The 26,515-nt window shown below is 37.6% G+C and overlaps 1 protein-coding gene across 4 annotated transcripts in view; it reads left to right on the top strand.

Moving 5' to 3' along the window:
• LOC136029463 (glutamic acid-rich protein-like) overlaps positions 1 to 26,515 on the top strand; it is a 151,395-nt gene that overhangs the window by 63,804 nt on the left and 61,076 nt on the right. For all 4 annotated transcript variants that reach the window (XM_065707879.1, XM_065707880.1, XM_065707882.1 and 1 more), the window contains 2 exons: positions 11,873 to 12,049; positions 24,941 to 25,062. In XM_065707879.1, coding sequence (XP_065563951.1) covers positions 11,873 to 12,049; positions 24,941 to 25,062 — 299 coding nt within the window. The remainder of the gene's footprint in view (positions 1 to 11,872; positions 12,050 to 24,940; positions 25,063 to 26,515) is intronic.

Below are 26,515 nucleotides of genomic sequence, written 5' to 3'. Positions count from 1 at the left end.
TAATTAATTACAAGAAATATCTCTGTGAATTTTTCGATTGCAAGTCCATTTAGCATAGTCCCTCCTAAGAAATTTTAAGATATTACTTAACCTTATTGTGGTAATAACGTGTTGTGGGCCCTTAGCACGGACAGTGAAACTGAAAGTAATGAAAGCCCAGAGGAGTTTCTGACTCCTAATCGTTATGCTTTTCAGAACCCTAAGGCTCCATCAAACAATCAAAGCTATGCATCTAATACCCTCGGTTTTAATGCAAGGAGTGTAAGATTTAGCTCTCAGGGCCGGTCATCAACACCGATTTAGAAGAATAATAAACAGTAGAAGGCTTCTGCTACTACTAAATACTCACCGCAGTACCAAGCCACCAGAGGCCAACACAGCTACACACGCTCCCAATCCCTTAAATCTATTGAAAGCCTCCCTCTTTACACCCTCCCAGGAAGTTTTTATTTCCTTTAAATCCTTCTTTATAACATCCTCCCACTGCAACCGCTGACAACCTGCTTTCTGTTTAGCCCTAGACGGTTGGCCGAGAAGGACAATCTTTGGCAATCTGCCATCCTTCATCTGCTTAATGTGCCCTAACAATTATATGTTGCACTTCTTCAAAAAAATGTCAAAAGATCGGTTGGGTAATAATGAAGGTACAAAAATACACAAAAAAAACGTGTCAAGGTTGCGAAATGTTCCTTCTCTGAACCATTTGAATTAACCAAGCTTAAACAATTGTTAGAACACCATTCTAGGCCTGTCAATGCCAATATCCTTGTTATCCCAAAGGTAAACGGTGAAATTTGGGCTACTCTGTTATCGCTAGCAAAACAGAGATATGCCAAGACACTGAAAGCACAACGTATTATTGTCGACTAACATACTCTGTTTTTGAAGCAGACAATATAGTACTTGAATTTGAACATCAAAATATTTAGAAAAAAGTAGTTAAGAACCCAATAGATACATTACACTTGCTTGGTCTTACAAATTATGACCTCAGCTCAAAAAGACACCATGCCGTGAAATTTGAACTTAATTCAGGCGCTGTGGTAGATTCAGCTTTGTGTGCACCTTAGGTCAAAGTTAAGGATTTTTTTTCTTATTTGGCTTTGAAGAACTTATTTACTAGACGAAAAAACAGTGAACACAAGGTTATCGTCCTTTCCAGACCATTGCCCCTATTGAATTTTGAAAAAACTTCCTAATATCCATCTAGGTCAGGTCTCTGCTAATACCCCCCCCCCCAAAAAAAAAAAAAAACTTCATTTGACTCCAACCAAGAGCAGTTTTTTCTAGCATTTTTCTTCTATTAATAAGTGTGACAATTCATGCAAGCTCGTGTACAGTAATGCACATCCGTAAAAAAACAGACAGTGATAATACAAATTCTTATGCAACAAATTTTTATATTATACACCCTATAAATTTTGATTTTTACAGCTCTTGAGGACCTGGGCCTGGACTCTTCCAAGTGTATGTCTATATTTATTTTGCGTGAGGGGTCCGCTGGATTTCAAATGTTAATTTTAATGCATTACGTTGCATCTACTTAAGCCCATTCAATACCTTAAAAATTATTTGGCGAGCCTCAGCCTCAGCTGGCTGTCTCAAAGACAAAGAGTCAATTAGTAAATTTTCTCAAAACCACAGGAAACTCCCAAGCTTTCAAATCCTTCAAATGAACTTTCTTTTAATCGTGGTAAAAATTTATTGGTAATCTTAAATGTGTCAACGGTTCGAAAAACTAAATAAAGAGAACATAAATCGTTTATTAATTGTTAAGTACACATCAGATGTTAAGCACTACATTATAAATAATACGTCCCTTGTGTCAGCAAGGGTTTTAATCCAATTAGGTATCATCACAGAGAATTACTAAAGCTGTCAAATTGCTCAAATGATATGAAATTGACAGTTCAATAGGGACAAACCCTTTTATGTGACAGTGAAACAACAAAAATCTCTGGATATCTCGGTCACATATACATTTGCCGTCTTCAGTAGATAAACTGTTACTTGTGCATCATGGAAAGACTATGCTATTTCTTCTGATCTTTTTCGGAATTAAATAAACAAGTTTTTCTTAACTGCAAGTAAGGAGCGACATTAAAACTTAAAACGAACAGAAATTATTCCGCGTATGAAAGAGGTTGTCCCCTCCTCAAAGCCTGACTCTTCACGCTAAAGTTTGACTCTTTTTCACAACTCTACTTTTCAAAACAATAAAACAATTAATTTCTGAACGTTTTTAAATTAATACATGTTTTGATTTTGGCTCACCGCACATGAATAATTAAAGCGAAATTTGCATATTAATATTTTTTTGCTAAATGGCCTTCTCGTAGCTTTGATCGGACGATTTCGATACAAAAAAGGGGTGGGGGACGATGCCTAGTTGCCCTCCAATTTTTGTTACTTAAAAATGCAGCTAGATTTTTTTTACGAACGTTTTTGTTAGTAATAAACATACGTACCTTACGAATTAACTTACATAGCGAATTTCTATATGTGCGTATTTTTATTACGTATATGAGGGGTTTCGCCCCTTCGTCAATACCTCACTCTCTTCACTAAAGCTTGAATTTTGCCCCAAATTCTTAAGAATGAAACCTGAATCACAAAGGCCGTAGAATAAATAGTTGAAATTACTAAAAATGCTTTAGCGTAAAGAGCAAGGTATTTTGGAGGAGACAAACCTTCGTATATACGTAATATTTTATGTTCGTTTAAAGTTTTAATAGTGCTCATTACTTCTAGTTGGAAAAAAATATTTATGTTCTTATTGTTGTTTTTTTAAATAATGCTAGAAAATCCTGCACCCCCTTCATGGAAATCCCCTTCCCTCATGATAAATTTCCTCCATGGAAAGATCCTCCCAATTAACCCCCTCCCCCGAAGCACCCCCACCCCAACGCAAAAAATCCCCTCGAAAACGTCTGTACACTTCTTAATAACCATTACTATATATAAACAACAGTCAAAGTTTATAGCTTGCAGCCCCTCCCCCGGGGACTGTGGGGGACAAAGTCGTCCCCAAAGACATAGTTATTAGGGTTTTCGACTACGATGAACAGAATTGCAATCTCAAAATTTTGATCCGGTGACTTTGGAAAAAAATGTGCGTGGGAGGGGGCCTAGATGCCCTCCAATTTTTTTGGTCGCTTAAAAGGGACACTAGAACTTTAGTTTCCGTTAGAATGAGCCCTCTCGTGACATTCCAGGACCACTGGGTCGATACGATCACCCTGGGAAAAAAAAAAAAACAAACAAATAAACACGCATCCGTGATCTGTCTTCTGGCAAACAATACAAAATTCAACATTTTTGTAGATAAGAGCTTGAAACTTCTACAGTAGGGTTTTGTGATACGCTGAATCTGATGGTGTGATTTTCGTTAAGATTGTAGGGGGTGTTTTCCCTATTTTCTAAAATAAGGCAAATTTTCTCAGGCTCGTAACTTTTGATGGACAAGAATCCCGTTTTTTCAAAATTCCGTTTTTTAGAGTTTCAGTTACTATTGAGCCGGATCAACAGTTTGCTACTACGATCTGTTTGAAAGATTTTTGAACTTTTTTCAGAAAGTTTTTTTTAATTGATTTCTGTTCGTTTTTGATTGCCAAAGTTTCATGTTTTACAAAATTCCCTATTTCAAATTTATTTTTATTCCGAAATTTATTAACAGTTTTAGAAGGAACTAATAAATTAAACTGAATATTTGATATATAGGAATATTAATTGCTGAAAGCTCACTATCTCAAGATAGTTTTTCACCCTGGGCCGGATTTAAAGGTTAGACTCTTCTAGACCCAAGCGTTTTTGCCACTCCGTTTTTGCAAGATTTTTGGGGAACTACCCAAAACATTGGGAATAGTGAAAGCCACAGGGCCTAGTGGGCATATTGCTAAATCCTGGACTATTGGTAATACGCAGTAGGCTTTGTACTTTTACCGTTAGAGAAACAGGCAGTAACCATACTCTTATTTGTAGTGAAGACACCATTGAGTAGAAGTATATAACTCCTAATTCCTGAAAACGACCACGATTTAACAACCAATCCTTAATCCTATTCTCACTTGTCTTTGAATTCTGTTCTCCCAATTATTAGATTGACCTAGTTACTTACTTGACTTAAGTCTCCTGCCGGGCGCTGCTCGGCGTAGAGAGTGACGTCTGCCTCCTCCATCCGCTTCGGTCTATGGGGAGCACTTGCTCTTCGCCCTGTCTGATGTTTGCCACCGTCAAAAACTCGGACAGGCTGTCGGACAAACGTTTCTTCGGTCGGCCGTGAGGTCGCTTCCAACCGGCTTTGATAGGGTCGAAGTCGTAGATCGTTTTTGCGGGTAGATGTGGTGGCATTCGAAGCAGGTGTCCAAACCATCGTAAGGTTCGCTCGGCTGCTTGAGTCGAAAACCGAGACAGCTTTGTGAGCTGCAGAAGCTTCTGATTCCTGACGAAATTGGACCATAGTAGGCCCTCGATCCTCTTCAGGCTCTTCGAATGAAATACGTCGGATTTCTTGAGAGTTGCAGCTGATGATTGCCATGTCTCAGCTCCGTAAAGCATCACAGAGCCGACTAGAGCATTGAAGCTCCGCAGTTTCGTTGTACGACTGATGTTCGGTTTACGCCAGAGGTGAAAATTCAGTCTGCCCATGACAGAAGACGCTTTGGATAATCTTGCTTGCAGCTTGAGGAGAAGCGGGCCATTTGAAGAAATTACGGAGCCCAGGTAGGTGAAGTCTTGAACAACCTCGATGCCAGTGGTGCTGTCCAGGCTAACTGGAGAGTTGACAGTAGGAGAAGACGGGTCTATGGCCATAATTTTGGTTTTGTTCCAGTTTATATGCAGTCCTACTTGGCAGTCTCTTCTCTTAGAATTCGGAGTGCTTCCAGCAGCTGCTCCAAGAAGTCCGCCAGAATGGCCAAGTCATCAGTAAAATCAACATCTGTGATGGCACGATCTCCGAATTTTAGCCCAAAGCTGTGACGTGAAGTGGTTTTTGTCATAATGTAATTTACGATGACATTGAAGAGCTCTGGGACCACTGCACATCCTTGGCGCACCCCTGTCGTGATTTGAAAGAACGGGCTGCACCGACCATATACTAGTACACAGCTCTCCTTCCCATAGTGCAGCGCCTTGAGAAGTCAGCAATATTTGTTGGGTAGGCCAGTCAACTCTAGAATCCCTCAAAGAGCTTCTCGATCAACTGAGTCAAATTCAGCACGGAAGTCGACAAAGACAATAAATGCTTTCTGTCAGAACTCTGTGGTCTTCTCTACTATTTGTCGAATCGTGAAAATCTGCTCGGTGGTTGAACGGCCGGACTGCTCCGGTTGCCAGATTTTTCTAATGATATTTTTACATCGATCCAGCAGGACCATTGAAATCAGTTTGCCAGGGACTAAGAGTAGGGTTATTCCCTGGTAGTTGGAGCAGTCGCTTCTTGAGCCTTTCCTCTTCCGTAAGATATGATGACACCCTCCCTCCAATCCTCGGGAATTATCTCTGTTTACCAGATTGTAGAAAACAGGGTGTGGAGAAACAGGAGCAGCTTTTTTTTATTCTTGGCCTTTTTTACTGCGTATCTGATTTCTGAGGGGCTGAAAGGCTTGTCTGGTGGAGCATCTGTTTTAGGTCTTTGACAGCAAGGTTGGCTGGGACTATCATGAGGAGGCAGAGACGGGCTAGAATTGTTGAGGAGCGAACAGAAGTGGCCCATCCCTGAACAAGGCGGGACCCAGTGTGGGATTTTATTTTCCGTGAGGTCTAAGAGATGCTTGAAAAGGCTGGCCATGTCTTTCTTTTTTTGCAGCTAGTTTAATTTCATCGGCTTTGCTTGCAACAAACAGGGTTTTATTCCAGTGATTGGAATAGACGGAAGTCTTGCCTTCCGTCTTGGCTCTATGACTTGTAGTGTTTCATTAGTTAGCCACGATTTCTTTGGGTAACTCCTCTTGCCAAGCACAATTTGTGCTCCTTCGCTTGTCTGCGATTTAAAATGCTTCCAGAGATCTTCGCTGCTATTAAATGAGCCAAGGGGGTCGAAGCGATTCGATATCTCAATACTGTACCTCTGGCGAGTATCTGGCTCCTTCAGTTGCTTAATATTTGCAGTGACGGGTTTTCTTTCCGATCGTTGTGCATGGAGGCAAAGCCGGAGATCGGCGCACACAAGCCTGTGGTCTGCGTTTCCGCAATTATTAGATTAAAAAATGTATACTAATTTTACAGAACTTTGTCTGCTTAAGCCACTTAAGTAAGAGAATGATAATTCAAAGTAAGAGAATTAGTTATTCAAGTAAGGGAATGATACTTTTACCGTTAGGGAAACTGACAGTAGCTACACTCTTGTTTGTAGTGAAGACACCATTCATCAAAAGTAAATAACTCCAATTTTTTCGGAAAGAATTGGGGGACTTTTGGAAAATTTTTCTTTTAATTAATTTTTGTTTGTGTTTTGCTTGCAAAAAGTTTCAGACTACCACCCCTTCCACAAAAACCTTATATTCTAATAATGGGTAACTTACATAAATAACAATCCTTGCTCCGGCGGTTAGAGAGGATTTCTCAACCAATAAGTTATAGCAAGTTGAATTTTGGACTATTTTGAACCAAATGGCTATTTCAAAATTTTAACGGATACACTTGTGTAAAGGGGGGTTGGGAAGGGGACTGTAGATACCCTCCAATCACTTTGATGACTATTGAAAAGGTAACCAGAACTTTCAATTCTTAATCAAATGAGCCATCTCTAAAGTTTATACGACCACTCCTTACATTAAACCTCATATGTCTTCGGGTCATAATTGAGCCAGAATTTTTCCTATCTGACCCTTGGACTATTTTTTAACAAATTGGCTATCTCAAAATTTTGATAGGATCGATTTGGGAAAACAGGTTGTTGGGGGGCTAGTTGCCATCAGATCCCTTTTGACTGTAAAAAATGAAATAGAACTTTCAGTTTCTAATCAAATGAGCTCTCTCTGAAGTTCATACGAGCATCCCTTCCATGGCATAACTTACAACACCTGCTCTCGGGAACTGGGGGGGGGTGTCGACACTGGAGTTTCTCTTATCTGACCTTGAATTATTTTAACAAATTTACTATCTCAAAACTTTTATAGGATGGGTTTGGGGAAAAAGGGTGTGGGGGGGCTAGTTACCCTCGGATCCCTTTTGACTCTTAAAAAGTAAACTGGAACTTTCAATTTCCAATCAAAGAGCTCTCTCTGAAGTTTATACGACTATCCATTCCATTAGAACAATATATACTCCCAGGGTTTAACTTACAACGCACGTCCCATGGTCCTGGGAATGGTGTCGACACCGTAATTTTGGTTATCTGATCCTTGAACTACTTTTAATAAAATAGCCATCTTAAAATTTTAATCGGATGCATTTAGGGAAATAAGGGTGTTGGGGGGGGGGGGCTAGTTGCCTTCTGATTTCTTTTGACTCTTAAAAAGTTTACTAGAAATCTAAATTTCCAATTAAATGAGCCCTCTGAAATTTATACGTGCATCTCTTCAATAAGAACCACATATGCCGTCAGGGTATAACTTATAACGCTTGCCCCCGGGTCCTGGGGGTTGTGTTGACCACGGAGTTTTGGTTATCTGACCTTTGAACTATCTTTAACAAAATTAATATCTCAAAATTTTATTGAATACATTTGGGGTAAAAAGGGCTTGGGGGGCTAGTTGCCCTCTGATCTCTTTTGACTCTTAAAAAGTGAACTAGAACTTTCAATTTCCAATCAAATGAGCCCTCTCTGTAGTTTATATGAGCATCCCTTCCATAAGAGCCATATATGTCCCCAAGGCATAACTTACAACGCCTGCCCCAAGGCCCTGGGGAGTTTTATTGACCATGGAGTTTTCGTTGTATAATCTATGAAAAATTAAAAAAAATGCTAATCTAAAAGTTCTTATCGGATGGTTTTGGGAAAAACAGGGCTTGGTAGGAGGGGTTAGTTGCCCTCTGGTCTCTTTTGACTCTTAAAAAGTAAACTAGAAATTTAAACCCCCAATCAAATTAGCCCTCTCTGAATTTTATACGAGCGTCCCTTCCAAAAGAACCGTATATGCCCGCAGGGCATAACTTACAACGCTTGCTTCCGGACCCTAGGGTGTATTGTTGACACCAAAGTTGTGGTTCTATGCTCTTTGAACTATTTTTTAATAAAATGGTTATCTCAAGTTTTTTATTATATGCATTTGGAGAAAAAAGGGTGTGGGGGATGGGGGCTAGTTGACCTCCGATCTTTTCATTCTTAAAAAACACACTAGAACTTCCAATTTTCAATCGAATGAGCCCCTCCGAAGTTTATATGACGACCCCTTTCATGTGAAGTGCCTCTGGGAAAAATATAAATAATAAATAACATTGCAGCCGTATGGCCTTTACTGTAGGCAACGCTATAGTGTTGCCTCTGATACAAAAAAAATCAAGGATATTTTAGAAAAATTACACTAAATAACTTTGGCGTAAGAAGATCATTGAAATATATCCACTTAACATCTAAACTTAATACATTGCGGGTTTTTTAACACTCTGTAGGGAGTTTTGGTCCTTCGTATTGATTGTCAGTGTGGTATCTTCAGCGTCATTTGCAACAGACAGAATAAACTCATAGAATTACAAATGCAAAAAACTGCGTATATTTAAAATTAAACCTCTCACCGAAGACCTATTTTGGATTCTTTGAAATTGTGCCATCAGTATTCTATGAGCCCCTGCAAAAAATGGCATCCATAATCCGCAATTAATCTGATCCATGACTTATACAGAGAGATCATCGAGCTAGATTGTAACAGCTTCACAAAATGAAGACTCACACCCAGCTTCATCGCACAAGAGGGTTAAACCTTTTCGAATTGTGCGCCCCGAGAGAGATCGGGTAGAAATGAATTCTGAAGAGTCAAATATTCCCAAATCTCTTGATAGCTTAATCCTTGAAGTTAAAGCTGGGACATCGACGCGAGACTTTTGATGGGGAGAGGTTTAGCTCCTTAGGAGTATATGCATTGTAATTGACTTCTAGAAATATGATCATTTTAACCTGATATGTTCTAAAAGAGAAGGACCACAAGTTTTAATATGCAGAGCGTGAATTCCATATCTGCCTCGTGACATCTTTTGCTTAAGGCGCACAATAGCATCAGCCACAGATGTTGCAGACACTTTAAAATCAGAGTCAGAGAATGTATACAAAAATTAGTCAAGCTCTTCAGAATATTTGTGTTAAGTTCTGGTGGAGAGCCTTGCTGAACCACTTCTGATGGAGAGACTTTGACCTCACATAAAGAATACCACTTAGATAGAGGAATATCAGCAGCGGAAAGGGAGGTTTGGAAAAGGCCTGTTTATGGTAGTTGTATGAAGCAACCGGAAAAACAGGTCAAACTATAATTTTTTGGTGCCATATGGCATTTTATTGATGCCATAGAATGAGCATTTCCCCAATTTTCTATGACTGAGTCAGGAATATTTGTATAAGGGGTAGGAGATATTTCTGCTTATCTTAGTTCATTTTTGGTAAACCAATTTCTTCGGATTTATTTATTGATATCAAAGTTCTCTTTTTTAAGGTTTGGTTACTATTGAGCCGCGTCGCTCCTTACAATGAACTGTTTGATTTATTCATTTCCATTTTTCTATTTCCTGAGAATTTGATGGCAGGGATGGACAAGGGTCTTCCTGTTTATGGACATCTGACAATACAAACAACTTATTACACTTTTTTTTAACAGCTTTTGCCGATATTTATTTTCTGTGAGTGGTCTGCTGGGTTTTAAATGCTGGCCATAAGGTATAATATTGCATCCACCTTTAGGTCATTTGATACTCTAATAATCGTTTTGCGATCCTGACCGTCAGCTGACTGTCTCAAAGACAAGGGGCACGTTAGAAAATTTTCCACCCACTCCAGAGAACTCCCACAGCTGTAAAATTAAGGAGCAATCAACCTTAAGGCCATTCTATACCATCAAATCATTTTGAGAGCAGGAAAGGAGGCTCATATTTTCTATTGAGCCATTTACTGATACATACAACAACTCTGTATCACGACCAATAACTGAAAAATCTGCGGTAATTACAATAAGAGTAGCTGTCTTAATAATATCAAAGTTGGTTTCACCGGTAGCATAATGAACTTTAATTTCCTTCTCTTCAAGCCGCAGTTCGATTGGCAAGATGTTAACAAGCTCTGCGTGTCCGCTTTGCTGGTAAGAAATTCTTCCTTCTTGACTGAAAGTGGAAGAGAGGTAAACCTCACGGTCAGAGATCCATTTGCTCTTTGTTATCAGCGAGTGTAGTCTTTGACCGAAGGTCCCCAGCTATATCCACTAAAGACAATATCTGCATTTGTGAAAACTGCCTTATGTAAGCCACATAGTTGTCACAGATGAACCTATAATAGAGCTCTATTTTCCTTGGTACCCTCTCCAGCAGCCACCCTCGATCAGAAATGCAGTGTCGAGAAGAGTTAAGGGATACTGGATTGAAATTAGAGTATTCTTTATAGATAGCGTTTGCAAGATACCATGTCAGGATTTCTTGTAACTGGTAACACTAGTTGAATTTTTTTTAATAAGTAATGTTTTCTAAGGCATAAACGTAATGCGTACCATTTATTTTTCTTAGCACACGTTCAACGGTGAAGAAAAATATGCTCGTAGAGTTGAAGTTGGGCTGCCTAAGAAGTTTTTGGTTACTTGGTTTTAAACGGGGGTGTAAGCTCAGCCAGAGTCGACCCAGCTCTAAATGGGTACTTGAAGGAATCCGGGGGAAAAGCACGGGGAGCGTCGAATGATTTGACTTCAGCCACTCCTTGCACTCCCGGGGAAAAACATTGAATCAGGAGATCGGTATCTGCGCAACACAGACCATTGGTCAGCATTTGAAAAGTAGTTTTTTTAAGAACTTTTGACTATGTGACTTCGAGGTGCCTAAATTCTATTAATTGAGTAGGTAAGACAAGGTATAAAATGATGTTAAGAAATATCTTCTGAGAAAAGTAAATCTTTAAGAAATATCTTTTGAGAAAAGTAAATCTTAAGGGTATTTTTCGGGGATATTTTAAGTGTTTCTCTGTAGTGTTTTGAATATAAACTAGAGAAAACTTTCAAACGCCAAAGTATTTGTTGTTATTTTTGGGCTAAAATTTGGTCTTCTAAGTATGATTTTGAGGCATTACTGGTTGCAGATTTTTGTGGAGTTTTAGTATGCTATTTTTCTAATTTTGCAAACATTTGGTGCAAAATCATGCGTGTTGAATTTATTCCAGATTTAATCTTTTTTGCACAGAATGCTATAAAGAAACTTGCAACGACATAACTTTAAAGATGGGCAAATACCATGTTTCAAAGTCAAGACAAGAAGTGTTGTTGAAAATTTGAGGATCCTGAAAGTGATTTTACTTTGCTTGATGGCTTGATTTAATTTGTTTGAACTTAATCCAAAGTAGAATTCCAGTCTAAGGAGCCTGTATATGACAACACTGGCAAAAAATAACTGGAATGCAGAGTTTAATCACATTAAATAGGAAGTAATGGCTGACAAAATGTGGTTATTTACCAACCTTTTTTAATTCAATTTACTTCTGTCATTTTTCTTTCCTAACCAACCTTATTTAGTAATATTGAAAATTGTACCAGAAATTGACGCTAGATGGTGTACATTGTATGCATTTGATTTTGGAATGTAATTCTATTTTACCACATCATTTGTTTGTTGGCTAACTTTGAATGAAGAGATCGTTGAGTGTACAGGGTACAGTAAAAGGGTAGAAATGATTGATAAGAAGTTACTACTCAGTGTTGCAATGCTTAGTTGGAATTAAACCCTAAAATCTTAGCCTTTTTATTTACAGCGACGAACGGCGAGCCCTGGAATTCCTCATGTAGCTCATCAGCGACTTACACCTTCTGCAGCACCTCTCCGTACTGCAAATACATATTTAGATGACCTTGAGCTGATAGGACCGGGAGGAAAATATAAAACTACTGTTAGCAACTACGATGACGATTTGTCAGCCCCTTTACTTCAGGTAAACGAATTTTTTGTTTGACCATTAAGGATAAGACTGACAAGGAAATATAAGACATTTGTTTGAAAGCCCGATGGTGACTTATGATTACTGATTTTTTATATTGCCTGAACCAAAAAAAAACACTAGATCAGCACATAAATCATTAGATTATTGAAGAAAATCATTAAATCAACCAAAAACCACTAAAATCTAATGATTTGTTTTTCTCACCGGGTACCAACCCTGGCGACATTACACTTGTTCGTCAAATCAAAATTATGCCCAGTATATTCAGCACAGTTTCAGACTCTATACCAAATTTCATCTATTTTACTGAAATGATCAATTCCTTTAATGAAATTTGCTATAAATATTTTAACTTCCTTACTTATGTAGGGAGATTTATTTCTACTCAACTATTCAATTCCAATATAGATCGAATATTACAATGTAATATCTCTTCGTTATATATTAGAATCAGGTTTAGCAAAGAGCCTACTTTGTTTAAATAAAATAAAAGAAAGATTAGCATATTAATGGACTCGATGAGCTATTGGCGAAGGGTATAATCAGCCAGATTCAGGTACTTATGGCTATACAGGAGGGAGGCTTTAGGGCTTGTCTTAAAACTCCCCAAAGCTTTATTATCTAAGCATCTTTCTGAGGTAGGGCTAATTTTTAGGCCATTTGAATAGATCTTATCTTCCTTCAAACCGTAGATCCTCTGCCAGTACAAATTCCCCTGTCTCTAATTAAGTTTTATCTCCTTTTTAGTATCATTCACTAAAGAATATATTATCTTTTGTTTTCTTTTTCTTCTTTTAGATCAGCACATTTATGTGCCAGTTTTCAGCGTAAATCAACTATTCCAGATTCTTTCATCATTTTCCCCTATGTGTTTATACAGCTGTGGTTGTTTTCCATTTGTTGTCTATTCATGACTCATCGACAGGTTTTCTTTTTGTTGGAAAAGTTGTCTCGTCTTTTATTTCCGCCTGGAAATATTCTTTTATATTATCTGTATAGTTGGGTGAATTCCATAAAACCTTAATGTGCTAGCACAATTCTATCTGAATTACATTTGCAATGCCAGTTTTATATCGAGCTCTGCAAGTGACAGTAGTAATATTTATATTGTCACTTATAAAGATTATATTGTAAACATAATAACCATAACAGTTTCGCAAGGGATCATTTACTACAATGGAATAGTTCAAATATGCTGAATTACTTACTTATTTAGACTTAGATCCTTCTACGCCAGGGGGTTGACTTTCGATTTGGCCCATTTTGTGTCAAAGACCAAAATTCATTCAGCTTGGTTCGGAGACTCGTTGCCTCATTCTCAAGCGAATTAACAAGAGTGCTGCGTTGTTCTCCACTCCTTCGAATACCGGGTGGTGTCCAACACCATACATTGTGTGAGAGACGCCCTTTACGCATGCGGGTAATGTGTCCCCAGTACTTCCATTTTCTCATTCTTGTCTCGTCGGTCACCAGTGGTTGTTAGGTATCTGCCCTTATCTGGGCTTTCATTACTCAGTCGATCCAATGTACCACAATGATTTTACGTTGGCAATTGTTCTGGAATCCGAGTATTCTTTTCTCAGCATTCTTTGTACAGAGAGTACATTACACCGGAACAGTCACAATTTCAACTTCTGGGAGTGTTTTCTACATCTCCAAATGTTATTCAGCTGAGGAAATGCTACCGTGATGCATTACTTGTCTATCACAATTCTCATTGTGGGTCACTGTACTACCGAGGTACTTAAATTCTCTAACCTCTTCAATATCAGTGCCTTCGTATAAAATGTTAGCTGCAAAGGTCTTCACAACACTATTCAATTTATCAACATTAATCTTCAGGCCAATAGTGCCAGCTTTCACAGTTAGTTCAATCAGAATCCGTTGAATGTCCTCTTTGCAGTGAGCCGCGAGAGCGATATTGTCAGTGAAATGGAAGTCGTGTATTTGACGCTCGAGGCTTAGTTGTATGCCGTCTCTAAAGTGGCAAGCTCGAAGCATAAAGTCTTTAAGCATTGTGAATAATATTGGAGATAGCAAACATCATTGACGTAACCGGAGTCGACAGGGAACCAATCAGACAGCCCATTCCATGTCTGGACTGCAAAAACCTGTACAGCATACTTTGATCATATTCACAATTTTTGGTGGTATTCCATACGCTAGGATAATTTTTAACATTGCCACTCGGTGCTCAGAGTTACATACTTTCAAAGAGTCTTTAAACATTAAAATAATCTTCCCTTGCCACTCATTTAATTCCACCAGTAGAACACGCAAGCTAAATATCAGATCGCAGCAAGAACGAATTGGACGGAAACCATGTTGCTCAACCATAAGAATCAAGTCCACTTGAACCTCAATTCCACTAAGCATAACCTGACATAGAATTCGACTTCCGACTGTCTGGAGTGTGATTACTCTCCAGTTATCACATGATGTCTTTCGACATTTCTGTAAGAGTTTCATGATAATATTTTTATTCCAGTCCGGAGACATAGTTTCGTAGTCCCTCGCTTTACCAAGTATCTTAAATAGTGGGACAGCGAGAGCTTTTCTCTCATATTTCAAAAGCTGTGAAGAGATTCCATTACATCCAGCTGCTCTCCCATTTTTGAACGAATTCTGGGATGTTACAACTTTCTGAAAGAAGATGGAGATCAAACAGATTTCCAAGGTAAACAGGGGTACACCAGGGACAAACAGTGGCTCATGGGGTATTGGCTGGTTCAGAACACCCGAGAAATCCATTCCAATGGTTCTGGACATCTACCTGATTGGTAGGCAGCTGCTCACTTTTATCCTCTATGAAAGGGCAAGTATTTGTTTGCCCGCCGTCTGCTCTTTCTGCCTCGGCTGTCAAATTCTCAGCATATGTTCTCTTGTCATTCCTGGCAGAGATTTTCACTCGCTTGTGTACACATATATGCTGTTCTTTTAACAAAACTGGCACTTGGCTATAACTAGTTGATGGTCAGAGAATTAATCGACTCTGAGGTATGCCCTGGTATCTTCAATGGACCTTCTTTTATACTTTCTGACGAACAAATGGTCGATCTGGTTTCGAGTGGTATCATCGAGTGGATTCCAGGTGTATTTTTGGATAGTCTTATGGGATATCATTTACCTCCCACAATCATGTTATTAGTGTCACAAAAATCTATCAGTCACACGATAGTTTCACTGATTTCACAAAGTGCATGTGAACCGACCACCGTTGGTGCATAGTCCTGGTTTCAGCCCACTTTTACGTTAAAATCATCATACAAAACAAATATATCGTAGTTATGAACTTTATTTGTGACTTCACTAAGCGACTGATAGAAAAAGCCTGCTGACTGGAGAGTATGGGGATATTATATTTTTTTAAAGCTGTGCTCCTTAAAAATCTTCTTTTGCCCTTCGTCTGAAACAAAAATTGAAGTTTGAACGCTTGAGATTCAAGGGAGGGACTGCTTACAGAAACTGAGTTAAAAAAATTAACTGTGGACGATTTTGACTTTGAATTTTATGAGTTGCTAGAATTCTCCTCCCTCCACTTTTGGCGCTTTATTAACCCTTAACTGGTCGGATGGGGTAAGAAACTACCCCACGCACTTCTGTTTTTTAGATTTCTCAATAGCCCCTGGGCAGGCACGTACGCAGGATTTTTTTTGTGGGGGGCAAAATCTTCGAAACAGCAGATATAAAGTAGCACTTTTTTATTTAGTAACTAGATAAATGCAAAAAGCACGTATATCGGAAAATACAGATTACCTTCATTTATACTTTAAATCGTAACCTTCAAGCAGAGCTAATAGCAAATTTTTCCAAATTTTCATCGACTGATACGAGAACATCTCTGTGGATATTCAAGAGTGCCAAGCCATTCAGTCGGTCTTTACTCATCCGACTGCAAAGACACGTTTTAATCCTTTTCATTGAAGAAAATGACGTCTCAACAGATGCTGTAGACGTGGAAATGGCACAAAAGATGCTCAGTAACTTGTGAACATTTGGAAATATTCCACGTTCGTACTCAGCCAAGCTCTGCACTGCTGTCTTCGGGAAAAGACTGGGTACTACTTTCAGCCCCTTAGCTCACCACAGTTCAAGCTCAGCCATCACATCAGAGTCTGGACTCGTTAGATCAGAGGCATATAATTTGATCAGTTCTTTAAGATCGCTGCTAGGCTGTTTCACAACAAAAGATGGAAGCATTCCACTGAGGCTATTCAGCGTGACCTTGTGCTTTGTGAATCGAGATTCAAGTGCTTGTATTGGCTGATCTACACGTAGGAGGAAATTTGAGACGTGATAGTAAAATTCTATGTGTTTTTCTTCCGGGATATCACTTGGGATTTTGGCAAGGTTACTCTTTCGTGGCACGACAAGAGTAATTTCTAGTTCTCTGCATAGCCTAGATGCTTCCAGAAATAGCTCATGGAACCTTCCCTTGGCACTATTTCAGATTTCTTTGAACATTTCTCTTACACTTTTGACTCACTGAATGCACATAACCATATCTGTGTTTTCAGACTGCAGCAGCTTAGATAGATTCAATGTATACCCAAGAAAAAAATCCATCATAATGAGGGTCACTATGTAGTCCAAGCTCAGGATGTTGTTGAGTAGACTTCTTGATTTCGACGACGTTACCGAGTCCCTGTCCGTCTCTATCTCCTCTAGGGCGTTAAAGATAGGCACAATCAACTGTTTTGAGATCTGAATAGCATCATGTCTTTTGACCCACCTAGTTTGGCACAAGCCTTTAAGATTAAGTGCAGTGTAAGTTTTTAGGATAGCGCTTCGCTTCGCACTAAAGTGAAAGAAATTAACTGTTTTACGAATTACCATCATACAGTGCTTGATCTCAGCTATTTTTCTCGAGTCCGTCAGCACCAAGTTTAGGGAGTAAGCGATACAGTGAACATACTTGGCGAGTGGATATTTGTTCGAAATAAAAGCCTGGGACCCTGACAAATGTCCACTCATGTTTGGAGCTCCATCATAACCTTGTCCCCTGCAGAGTTTCAAGTCGAGACTAAGTTTCTCAATTCGACTTAGAATAAACTGACCAAGGCTTTCACGACGCAAGTTCTCAACAACGGCGGAATCGATAAACTCTTCCCTAATCTACAGCGTTTCACTGTCCACAAATCAAAGCCCTAGAGCCTTTTGTTCCTGCCTTGATATATCTGTAGTCTTTTCTGCAAGAATGATAAAACAATTGGCAGATTTAACTTGGTCAACTGTCTTTTCGGTTATTAGCTGCCCACAAATATCAATTAATTCATTCTGAATTCTTGGGCTGAAATACTGGGCATTGCCGTCACTCCTCTCAAAGATATATTTCATCATTGGATAGTCCTTCATCCGATAGCGTAGTAAGGTCCTGAAATTTCCATCGCTTTTTTACAGGTTCAACAAAGGTGAATTTCCCAGAGTCTTCATCATCACGAAGAGCAATACCCTGTCTTCCACACATCAATATTGTTTCAGCCATAAGACGGAGCCGTTCTCTGTCTGTCTCTATTTCTTCTCTTTTCTGTGTATTCAGAACTTCTACAATAGAGGTTTTCTGCCTGCTCAGTGTCGCCAAAAAATATTCTCCCTCAATAACAGCTTCTCTATAGTAAGAGTTAGACTGTTTGGAAAAGTCTTCCAGTGCATTTTTCCAGCTAACATATGGCTCTAAAACAAGCTGACCTAATTTTGATAGAAACCTAGTCCGGCTTGGTCAGAAGCAAACACAGTACCATATTGGGTTTAAAAGGCTTTTTGAGTAAATTGTACCTTGTTTCATCGGAAAGCAAGCCTCTTTTGTAAAAAAAACTTCCTATGTCAAGCTCAAAGTCAATATTTATTTCAGCTTTCATCACTTCAGTATTTGCTGATATTTCCTGAGCTGAAGTCCTAGGCTCGGTTCCAAAGGCTACGTTTTCGTGAGGTGGAGACGAAGGTTCATTACCGACGGCAGTATTCACTCCGCTATTGCCATCTCTTTCTGATTCAACATCGCTAATTCGTCTTTTTTTTTTTGCTCCAAAGTTCGAGGGCACTTTGCTGTTTTTCCGGCATTTTCACATTTGGTAACGTCCTGTAATAAGGAACCATCGGTGGCAATAGTAATGGAAAACATAAAGAAACAAAAATTAAGCATGTTTGGTGGCAACATATAGACCCTAAAATATTCACTTTACGGTGATTCTAACACTGTCAAATTTATTAAGCTTAATGGTACCCGCTGAAAGTTGGTAGAATGTGGAAACTTTTAATATTTTATAAAAAAAAAGCCCCCTGTCCAACCAAAATCGATCTTATCTTAGTGGAAACTGCACTGTCTAATTCTGGACTCTTAAAGTTCTTTAAACAGAATTTCCAATTCCCTAACTAAGAAATGCCAAATTTCTGATGTTACATGGCTTTTTATTATTATTATTTTTTTTGTTAGTGTATCAAACAAGCAATCGTAGAAATTTCCGGAGAAATATCATTTCAACATGTGTTGTGAGCTCTTTTAGAGTATTAAGGCATAATTTAGGGCTGTTGCTCCCGGGACTATGGGTGTCATGTTAGCCACATAGACAATTGTATTCGATCTTTCGAGTATTTTAAACAAAATAGCGATTTTAAAACACTGGTTCAGTGGATATTGGGTATAAAAGGGCCCTTAAGGCACATTTGTTGTCGGTCAATCTGTTCTCCAGTCGCTTTCAGCCAGAAAAAGGAACTAGAAAAAGAGTTCGGTGTTTCTTTTCGCGGATGAGGGGAAGAAGACTGAAGCCTCAAAAGTACGTTTTAGGCTCAGGTTATGTTCATAGCGATTTAGAACCAGTGATTAATCAATTATATTCCACTGAAAGGGATATTTTAGGGTAAACAGTGCAATATGGGTGCTGTAGGGGGTAGTTTTTCTATTTAAAAAGCGGTGATTTTAATGAAAAATGATAGTTTCCAAAATTGATCCATTAAAGCTGTACTTCATCCTGAAAAGGGGGGGGGGATAAAAAACCTAATATCAATGATAATTCTATTTTGCTGTGGAAAGTAAACTCTCTTTACAAAAAAATAACAGTACAATCGCTAATTACTTCAAAGAGGGTAGAAACTTAGACAGAAAATGGGTTAATAATTGGGCAGTGACTTGACTGGATAATTGAATGGATAATTGCTAATAAAAAAAGGCTTCACACATGTATCTAGATTCTTAATAAATGTCCTACTTTTGCCAGAAATCCCAAGAAATCATAGGGACATTAAATATTCCCCCCTCCTTACGTGCTTGCCCCTGGGGCTAAGCCTTCGTGGTTCCGTGTAATCTTCAAACAACCCATGGAGAATCTTTGGTGAGTCTCGACCTGCTGCGTCCATCCAGAAAGAAGATTAGGGTGTCTGGGGTATTTTTTTTACCCCACCCGGCCACTTACGTAAAAAAAACCTGAAAACTGTTGGGGTCAAATATTTTGAAAAACGGTTGTTAGAGAGTCTGAATGGCTAACATTCGATAGGGAGACTATAGTTGCATTACTTCCATAATTTTTCTATACCAATACTTAAGGTCTTGCAACCATTTTAGTTGTAAATTTAGCGTTACTGCTGTTACAAAAGTATTTCTTGCCAAGAAGTTGAATATCTTTACCCTCCTTTGCCATCCCTTTTACTCCTTCCTTTTCTAGGAAGTCTTAAATACATTCTAAGACCATATCGGCTATACAGGACGTATGAAACCAAGAGAAAATATGTATTCAGAATATTTTTTGCCACTGGCTGACAAAATCCTGGTTTTCTCACCTATGTGATTTTCCATTTTATTTATTATATCCTTTCTTTTCTTGGTTTCATACGAAGGAAGTCTTACTTTTCTAAGAAGCGCTTTGATTATATACAGCAGCAAGAACTTTTCCCCGTCTGAGCGTTTGACAGTCGATCTCATGCTCGTTCCCTTCAGGGGTCGATTTGTTTTTATAATGTACATCCGTTTAAAATCAGCCAAGTTCGGACTGACAATACAGTATCTGGCTGATGCCCACACCAACTACGTATCCAATGCTTTCATATATTGTGGCAAAATCCCCGAGATGGTAGACCCGCAGTAGAAGTCCATTCCTAACCGCACCGCTTTGAATCTGGCCGTCTTGAACACAAACCAAAGCATAACCGAAGACAACTGGTACTTTTCGATTGAGTTGATTAACGAGCTGAAAAGACAGAGTAATACATACGTTGGAACTGTCAGGAAGAACAAGCGCGAGCTCCCAGCGGCGTCTTTTGCACACAAGGATCTTGAGCCTGGTTCCTCAATATTCGGCTTTGCTCAGAAGAAGACTATTGTATCGTATGTGCCTAAGAAGAGCAAAGCAGTAGCTCTTGAGTTCACAGCACAAATACGATAGATGAAAACTCACGCAAACCGGAGATAGTCGAGTTTTACAATGCGAACAAATCTGGCGTTGACAGTTTAGATCGAAAACTACACTACCAGCTGTCGCTGTCAGCGCTGGTCACTCGCAATCTTCTTTGCAATGCTTGATAGTGCAGGCGTAAGCAAAGGAGTACTTGTCAACACAACAAAAAGTCAAGAAAAGGTTTAATCAGTTAATTAAAGAGTTATAAGTTAAGGGTTAAATTTAGCCTTACAACTCAGAGAAATTTACACAAGATACATTTTGTTTGGTTATGTACTTTTTCAAGGATGTTTTCTAATATATTTTCTATAAATCATATGATTGAAATTCAGTGTCTTTTTGATTGAGTCTATTTTAATTCTACTGTATTAACATGCATGAGAAATAATGAGAATCATGAGCAGAAGTCCACTATTTCTGCAGTTGATCATCTTCTACTTACTACTTTATTATCTTCTGCTTCACGGTTCATTCCTACTGGACAACGTGTATCGCAGTAGAAAAGATCAGTTTTCTGTGGGTGGATTACTATATTGAAAACCCTTTATTGGGGTCGTTTAGGGATTTTTTCTTATTGGTATCATCCGGACACCTGGAGTAGGTTAGCCTATTTGAGTCATCCGCCTAAGACTAGACTTAATTCTTCCAGGAAGTTTGAGAGATTCTGCCACCTGAGACTTTGGCTTACTCCCGACTTTCAACTAAAGCGGAAGGTTAATAGCCATTCTGATGAATTTTAAACGAACCCTTCAACTGATCGAATAAAGCAGGTCTTAGCTCTAGAGAAGAATACTATTGAAACTGACTTGTTTACGGGAAAACTGACGATGCCTAAAGCAGAGCAGGGCTACTGAACAGTTTAAATTAATATCGTTTAATTGTATTAGCTACAATAATTTTAAAGATTTTTGAAAATATTTTGACTGATGTGTTGATAAATCATCTTTTGTCTTCATTACATTACTTTGGCTTTAAGAAGGCTTGTAGCAGTGAATTCCTGATATATTTGTTGCATTTCGTAGTTGAATACTTCTGAATACATTCGACACATCTCTTTTATTGTTTCATCAATTTAAGCAATATAATTGACTAATTTAACCACTTATAAATTTTGAGTGTCTTTCACAATAGTGGAGCTCCACTATAATATCTTAAGCTTGTAGGAATATTGGTTTACAATCCGAAGTTCTAGGTTTGGTGGGGCTCCCGTGTTTGGTGGACAAACACGGTTTGATGGAGCTGTCCTCTTTTTTCACTCAGTGCATACTGACAGCCTCTCTGCTAAACTGGGCAGCTCATTGGTAAGGTCATTTGTCCGGAAAATGTTCTTCATAAATTTTTATTTGGTAATGACTGAACAGTGCCGGCTGCAACAAGTTTCTATCTTATTCAGCTGCAAGCTACTTACAACCTTCTTGTGATGAACCATAATATTAACATTAAAAAAGTCTCAGATTATGATCTTTTTTCCTCAATCTAGCTTGTGCACCTAATGTGCTGATATTTTCTTACGTGGAAGGTGTCTTAATAGCGTTGGCTACTTTAGATATATTGGATGAGGTTTCTTGTATAGTCTTAAGGATAATGGATCTATGAAAAAGCATTTCTATTGTTGGTTTAAGAGATCTATTCTACTGAAAAAAAATATATATACTATTTTGCATGAAAGTGAAAAGTGAAATTGGAATTTGAAACAAGCTGAAATTATTTCGTTTTTGAGGAGACTGCTCTCCTCATCCAACCCCTCTCTGTACACTAAAATTTTACTACTGGTTTGCTGATTACATTTCAGATTGTTGAAATACATTCTTTTGGTAATTTTAAGCTTTTTACTTTCCAATCTTTTACAAAATACATTTTATCCGAATCCCAACTACCCTTGTGTTACAGCATTTCTCTTTAAGTATTTGGAAAACCAAACTTAGCGTAAGGAGGGGGAGGCTGATAAAAAGATACGGCCCCTTCAGATTCAACTCATTCAAATGTTTTCAAAATTTTGGCTAAAAAAATTGCTGTTATGTGCATCATAATAGAGCACATCAAGATTGCGCAGTTTTTAGAGGTTTTTTAGTCCCCTTTTCTAAAATTATATGAATTTTTTGGGGCTACCAATTTTTAATGTGCAAATGTAAAATCAAAGGGTTTTTTTACATATTTTATAAGCATAAATATAAGATTCTGTTAATAGCAGGTAACTAACAGGTCCTTTAATTGCTCATGGCGCTAGCGAATATGAGGGGTTGATATTTTTTCGGATGAATGGAGATTACGAGATAAACCATAACATCCATTTTTCTCTCCATGTTTACTTAGCTACTCAATAAAACTGGGACGATTTGGTCTTAAGAATTTAGTGTTCGAGGCTATAGACATCCTCCACTCACAAAAGGATCTACTGAACCTTTTCCCCAATACCGTAACCAACACGTAACTACTGGAGCTAAATTCAAATGAAGTCAAAAAGGAATGAATTCAGTTAAATGAAGCTTAAAAAATACCTATGTAACTGCTTATTTTGCATTGCTTGGGTCAAGTAAGGAATAAGTTGTGCACATGCCCACAGGGCACTCGCGGATGTTCTACGTCAAGCCTCTCAACAAAATGACCAAGTTAATTTTTGTTCGTTAGATATTTTAAAGGCGTTCGATATAATTGTTCATAGTCAAGCTTGGTATTCTCTTTCTGTAAATGTTGCAAATATTTCTATTATCTTTGTTCCGAGATATTGGTACAGTCATGCACACTTGTGTTTAAAACTAAATGGGACTCTCACGCAAGAAAATATTGCAGTCCATTGTGGTGTACGTCAAGGCGGAGTATTGTCACCTTATATCTTCAAGATGTGTACTGCTGGGATAATTGCCAAGATCTCTCGGACATATTTTATGGAGTTTACTGACGTGTCAAATATTGTTTAAGCAGATGATATTCTCCTTATCATTAGATGCAAATCATCCCTGTCCAGCACAGTTCAAAGGGTTAAAAAAGGTTTCCTTGATATTGGACTAAATTTGAATCTTGAAAAATGCGAGTATATTTGTTTTTACGGTACCTTGCCAAATACTACTCTAAAAATTAAAATGCATCCATTTCCTCAGTTAAAAATTTTCGGTGGCTTAGTTTAACAATTTGTAAAAATATTTTGTCCTTCCACCAGTATGCAATATCTGAAGCTTGTAAAAAAAAGTCAGATTTGGATACTCTTTGGTTGGGTCAAACCTGTTTGAGTATAATCGAAAGGCTCTGGTTTCTATTTCTACTGAAAAAAGAGTGACTTATGTAAACTACGTAGATGTTACTACGAAAACTGTAAATACCTGCTTTATCTACTTCTATCGTATCGAAATCAAAAAGTAATCTGAACATATAAAGCTTCCAATATAACTGCAAAACTACAGGAGCTTAATGATAAGTTATCGGTACAAGCATATCGACGGCTTACCCATACCACGGGCTCATCCGTTTGTTCTGTTGACTTTTTTCCTTTGTTGATTTTGTTGTACTTATTGTGTCGTAACTTTGTACCTTTGTCCTCATCCGTTTGTTCTGTTGATTTTGTTGTACTTACGTGTTTTCTTTTCTTGTGTTGTTTTCTTTTCTGATGTTTATTTCTGTTTTCTCTCTTTTTACTCCACTATCCTCACATGGTTTTGTGCAGTGGGTTGTAAATACATTATTATTGTTATTATTATATCCGCAGGAATTAACGCCTTACCCCGCGACATTATGGCTTCTGAAACCTAGATACTGGATCTATGGCTTTCCAGTTATTTGCAGACTGATTGACAATCTTATAATTTTCGCTCATTGCATTTTGGTCCAAGAGGGCCAGTACTGTTTTTTTGCGGCACAAAAATGGCGGAAAACACCTTTTTTGTGAGGCAAACCCTTTTACTATTTAATAGGGCCCTATAATGTGCCTTGAAATAGCCCTAGCCCTTCCCCGATATATTATTTCTTGTTCTTTCTATTTTCAACCTTCAACCCATTTTACAATCATAGTTCAGTTTCTACTAAAATCATTCCTATTGAAATTGGAAATCTAGGTGATTTTTTTTTTTTTTTTTTTTTGGTAAGAACTCTGCAATTTTCGTCTAAAATATTATTATTATTATTAAACTAGGAAAAACGGAGGTAAACAAATAAAAATGGGTATATATATATATATATATATATATATATATATATATATATATATATATATATATATATATATATATATATATATATATATATATATTAACATATATATATATATATATATATATATATATATATATATATATATATATATATGTATATATATATATATATATATATATATATATATATATATATATATATATATATATATATATATATATATATATATATATATATATATAACATCCATATTTATTATGCATTGAACTGATGTTTTTCTTTAGAAACTTAAATTGAGTTATACTTTTAGCATACGACATAACCAAGAAATGCTAAATTTATTTTCTTTCAGCAATTAACAGACCAAACAAGTGATTTACGAGCACAGATGAATTCGGTGCTGGCAAAAATAAACGATAAATCGCATCTCAAAGGAATGAACAACATATACACAGTCCCAGGGTTTTCTGGAAGGTGAGTCGCTTGTTTACTTACGTATGTAGGTGTAAGAGATGGAATGTGGCAGTTGTCGGGAAAAATGGTCTTAGCGTGAATGAGAGCTCAATCACTCCACAAAAAGTAGCTTTTCCATCGGCATTATATTAGGGAATCTCTAGAATGCTTTATTGGTATGATAAATTTATGGTTGTCTATTCTGGCACAGACATATTATTTTTCTTAGAACAACTATAACTTTAGCTGAACTTTCTGTAGGTATTTTAATGTATTATGCTAATAACTGTGGTAGTAGTGTGTAGTGAGGCGTACTCAAAAGGAAACACTATCAAATTTTGAAAACAACTTTTGAAATACTGAATACTTACTTATATCATTACAATAGGCGCTTAACTTTAATTTACCCCTTCCCCCTATTGCAGAAATATATAGCTTAAATTATTTATGTTCCGTACATTTTGCCTTAAGTAATTCTTTTCTTCAAATACATTTAGCGGGAATGTAACAACGTAGACGAAATTAAGAAACAAAAAAAAATGTATGGAAAATAAATGATTTGCGCTATATATTTGCATGTTAGGAGGAGGTGGGAGTAAAGTAAAGTGATGCACTTTTGGGAATAATATGAGTCAGTAATATAGGATTTTCAAAGACGTTTTTAGAATTTTATAGTTTCCTTTTGAGTAGGCCTAATTGTACGCTAATCCCATAACTGTCAATGGGCAACTTGAAGCATTCCTAGTTGTGGTATTTAGATTTTTTTTATTTCTGTATTTTTATCAAAATTCTAAGTTTTTTTTTAGCTTCTGCTTCTATTCATAATGGTCAGTCTTTATTTAACGCTCTTTGCTCTAAACCCGGGATTCCCAAAGTGGGGCAATGGTTTGACCAGTGGGACATAGCAATACTTCGGTGGGTCATGGGTAGGACGTTCACCCTTCGGCTGACTCTATTTTAGAGCCATAATTTCGAAAAAAAATCACGTGATTGACGCCATATTCAGATGAATTAAAAGAGCCGACAGATATATGATAGCATTGCAATGACGTTACATAAAAAGGTGCTGTATCCAGACAAAATATTTCACTCATATAAAATATACCTATAGGACGACCGCAAAAAAGATGTTAAGTTAATAGCCTTTTAAGCCTTCTTCAGATGAATACACGATAAGTTTTAGATAACAAAATTTAAATACCACGATGGGGCATCACGATTTGAAAAACGCCTAGGTGGGGCATGTCCCAAAATCAGTTGGGAACCATTACTCTAAACCATTTAATAACTATTGTTTCTTTTTTTTACTTTCATTGTAACATGTGTTGCCTTTTTCTGCTATCTCTGTTTTGCGATCTTTTTATCTTTCTCGGAGCTGTCATTCTTCCAAATCTTAAAAAAGAGATCAAGCGAAAATGAGAACTTGCAGAAATGCTATTGACATTAGACAAGGTCGATGCAATTAGTGAATACT

This window comes from Artemia franciscana, chromosome 7, assembly GCF_032884065.1.
Source record: "Artemia franciscana chromosome 7, ASM3288406v1, whole genome shotgun sequence".
Classification (NCBI taxonomy): Eukaryota; Metazoa; Arthropoda; class Branchiopoda; order Anostraca; family Artemiidae; genus Artemia; species Artemia franciscana.
Note: the sequence above shows the minus strand (reverse complement) of the source record. Positions and strands in the feature narration are given on the sequence as shown.